Source organism: Molothrus ater, chromosome 2, assembly GCF_012460135.2.
Source record: "Molothrus ater isolate BHLD 08-10-18 breed brown headed cowbird chromosome 2, BPBGC_Mater_1.1, whole genome shotgun sequence".
NCBI classification, from domain to species: Eukaryota; Metazoa; Chordata; class Aves; order Passeriformes; family Icteridae; genus Molothrus; species Molothrus ater.
The window spans coordinates 18,753,801-18,755,183 of NC_050479.2; the positions used below are offsets into that span (position 1 = coordinate 18,753,801).

The following is a 1,383-nucleotide window of genomic DNA, read 5'->3' on the forward strand; positions in this document are numbered from 1 at the left end:
TCCTCCTGGATGGGACAGCTTGCCTTCGCTTTAAGCTACACAAATCTTCTGGATAAAATTCAACATTGCTGATTCCACAGAGTGTGTACAGGTGACAGAGGCAGCCTGCTGTCCTTACCTGATGTCCTCCTTCCCCGGTGGGATGCACACACATCATGGGTTACACAAAAACCGGCAGGAGACATATTGTCTTCCTTTAAGAAAAGCCTATTGTATTCCTTTAAGAAAAGCCACTCCTTAGAGGCACTTTCCAGCAGCAGCAGCAGCCCGTGCTGCAGAAACTCGGGATCACGGACACGGGCAACGGGAGCCGCCGCGCCCCGCCCAGCGCACGGGGCTGCAAAGCCCGGCTGAGATAACAGGAAATGGGGGCGGGAGGGGGGGGCCCAAACCACAGCTCGCAAATGCCTCGGGAAGCGACTTTTCCTCGACAGAGAATGGGGGCTGGACAGGGGGCAGGGCCGAGGGCCGGGCAGGGGCAGGGCCGAGAGACTGGGCCGGGGGCCGGACCGAGGGGCCGGGCAGAGGGCCGGGCCGAGGGGCTGGGCCGGGGGCCGGGCTGAGGGGCCGGGCTGAGGGGCCGGGCCGGGGGACTGGGCCGGGGCCGGACCGAGGGGCCGGGCCGAGGGGCCGGGCTGAGGGGCCGGGCCGAGGGGCCGGGCTGAGGGGCCGGGCCGGGGGACTGGGCCGGGGGCCGGACCGAGGGGCCGGGCCGAGGGGCCGGGCTGAGGGGCCGGGCCGGGGGACTGGGCCGGGGGCTGGGCTGAGGGGCCGGGCAGGGGGATGGGTAGGGGGGGCTGGGCCGGGGGCTGGGCCGAGGGGCTGGGCCGGGGGCGGTGGCCCCGCCCTGTCGGGAGCAGCGCTGCAGCGCCGCCGGCCGCCAGCAGGTGGCGCGGGAGGACGCGGCGCTGCCGGGGGTCCCGCCCCGCCCGCCCGGGGTGGGTGCGAGCCCGCGGTTCCCCCGCTCCGAGCGGGTAGGGCGGGAGGGAACCTCCGGAGCCTGGGACAAAGGGAACCGCCCCTGCGCATGGCGCAGGAGGTGTGGGTGCTCGGAGGGGAGGGATGCTCGGCTGCGGGCAGGCGCCGTCTGTAGGAGCAGGGATGCGAGCTGCTCCGCGGCTCCACCGGCTGGCATGGACTCGGAGGGAGGGAGGGAGGGAGGGAGGGAGGGAGGGAAAGGAGCGTGCCTATGGGGTAAAGGGACCGACCGCCTCACCGGCTCGTCCCGTAGCAGCAGCTGTGGCACGTCCGGGGACATTCTGGGAGGAGTCCCGGCTCAGGCAGCGCCCAAGCCCCGTGCGGAGCCCTGAGGAAGCGGCTGTGCCCGCGCACTGCAGGACGCGCCCGTGCGGGGCGGGCGGCAGAGCCTGCGCTCGGGGGAAA

The 1,383-nt window shown here is 72.1% G+C and overlaps 1 protein-coding gene across 1 annotated transcript; it reads right to left on the reverse strand.

Moving 5' to 3' along the window:
- Nucleotides 1–220: 220 nt before the first annotated feature.
- LOC118685010 (tetra-peptide repeat homeobox protein 1-like) lies at nt 221–1,135 on the reverse strand. Its single transcript, XM_036380346.1, has one exon. It carries the CDS (start codon nt 1,133–1,135, stop codon nt 221–223), a length of 915 nt encoding a protein of 304 aa, XP_036236239.1.
- Between the last annotated feature and the right edge of the window lie 248 nt (nt 1,136–1,383).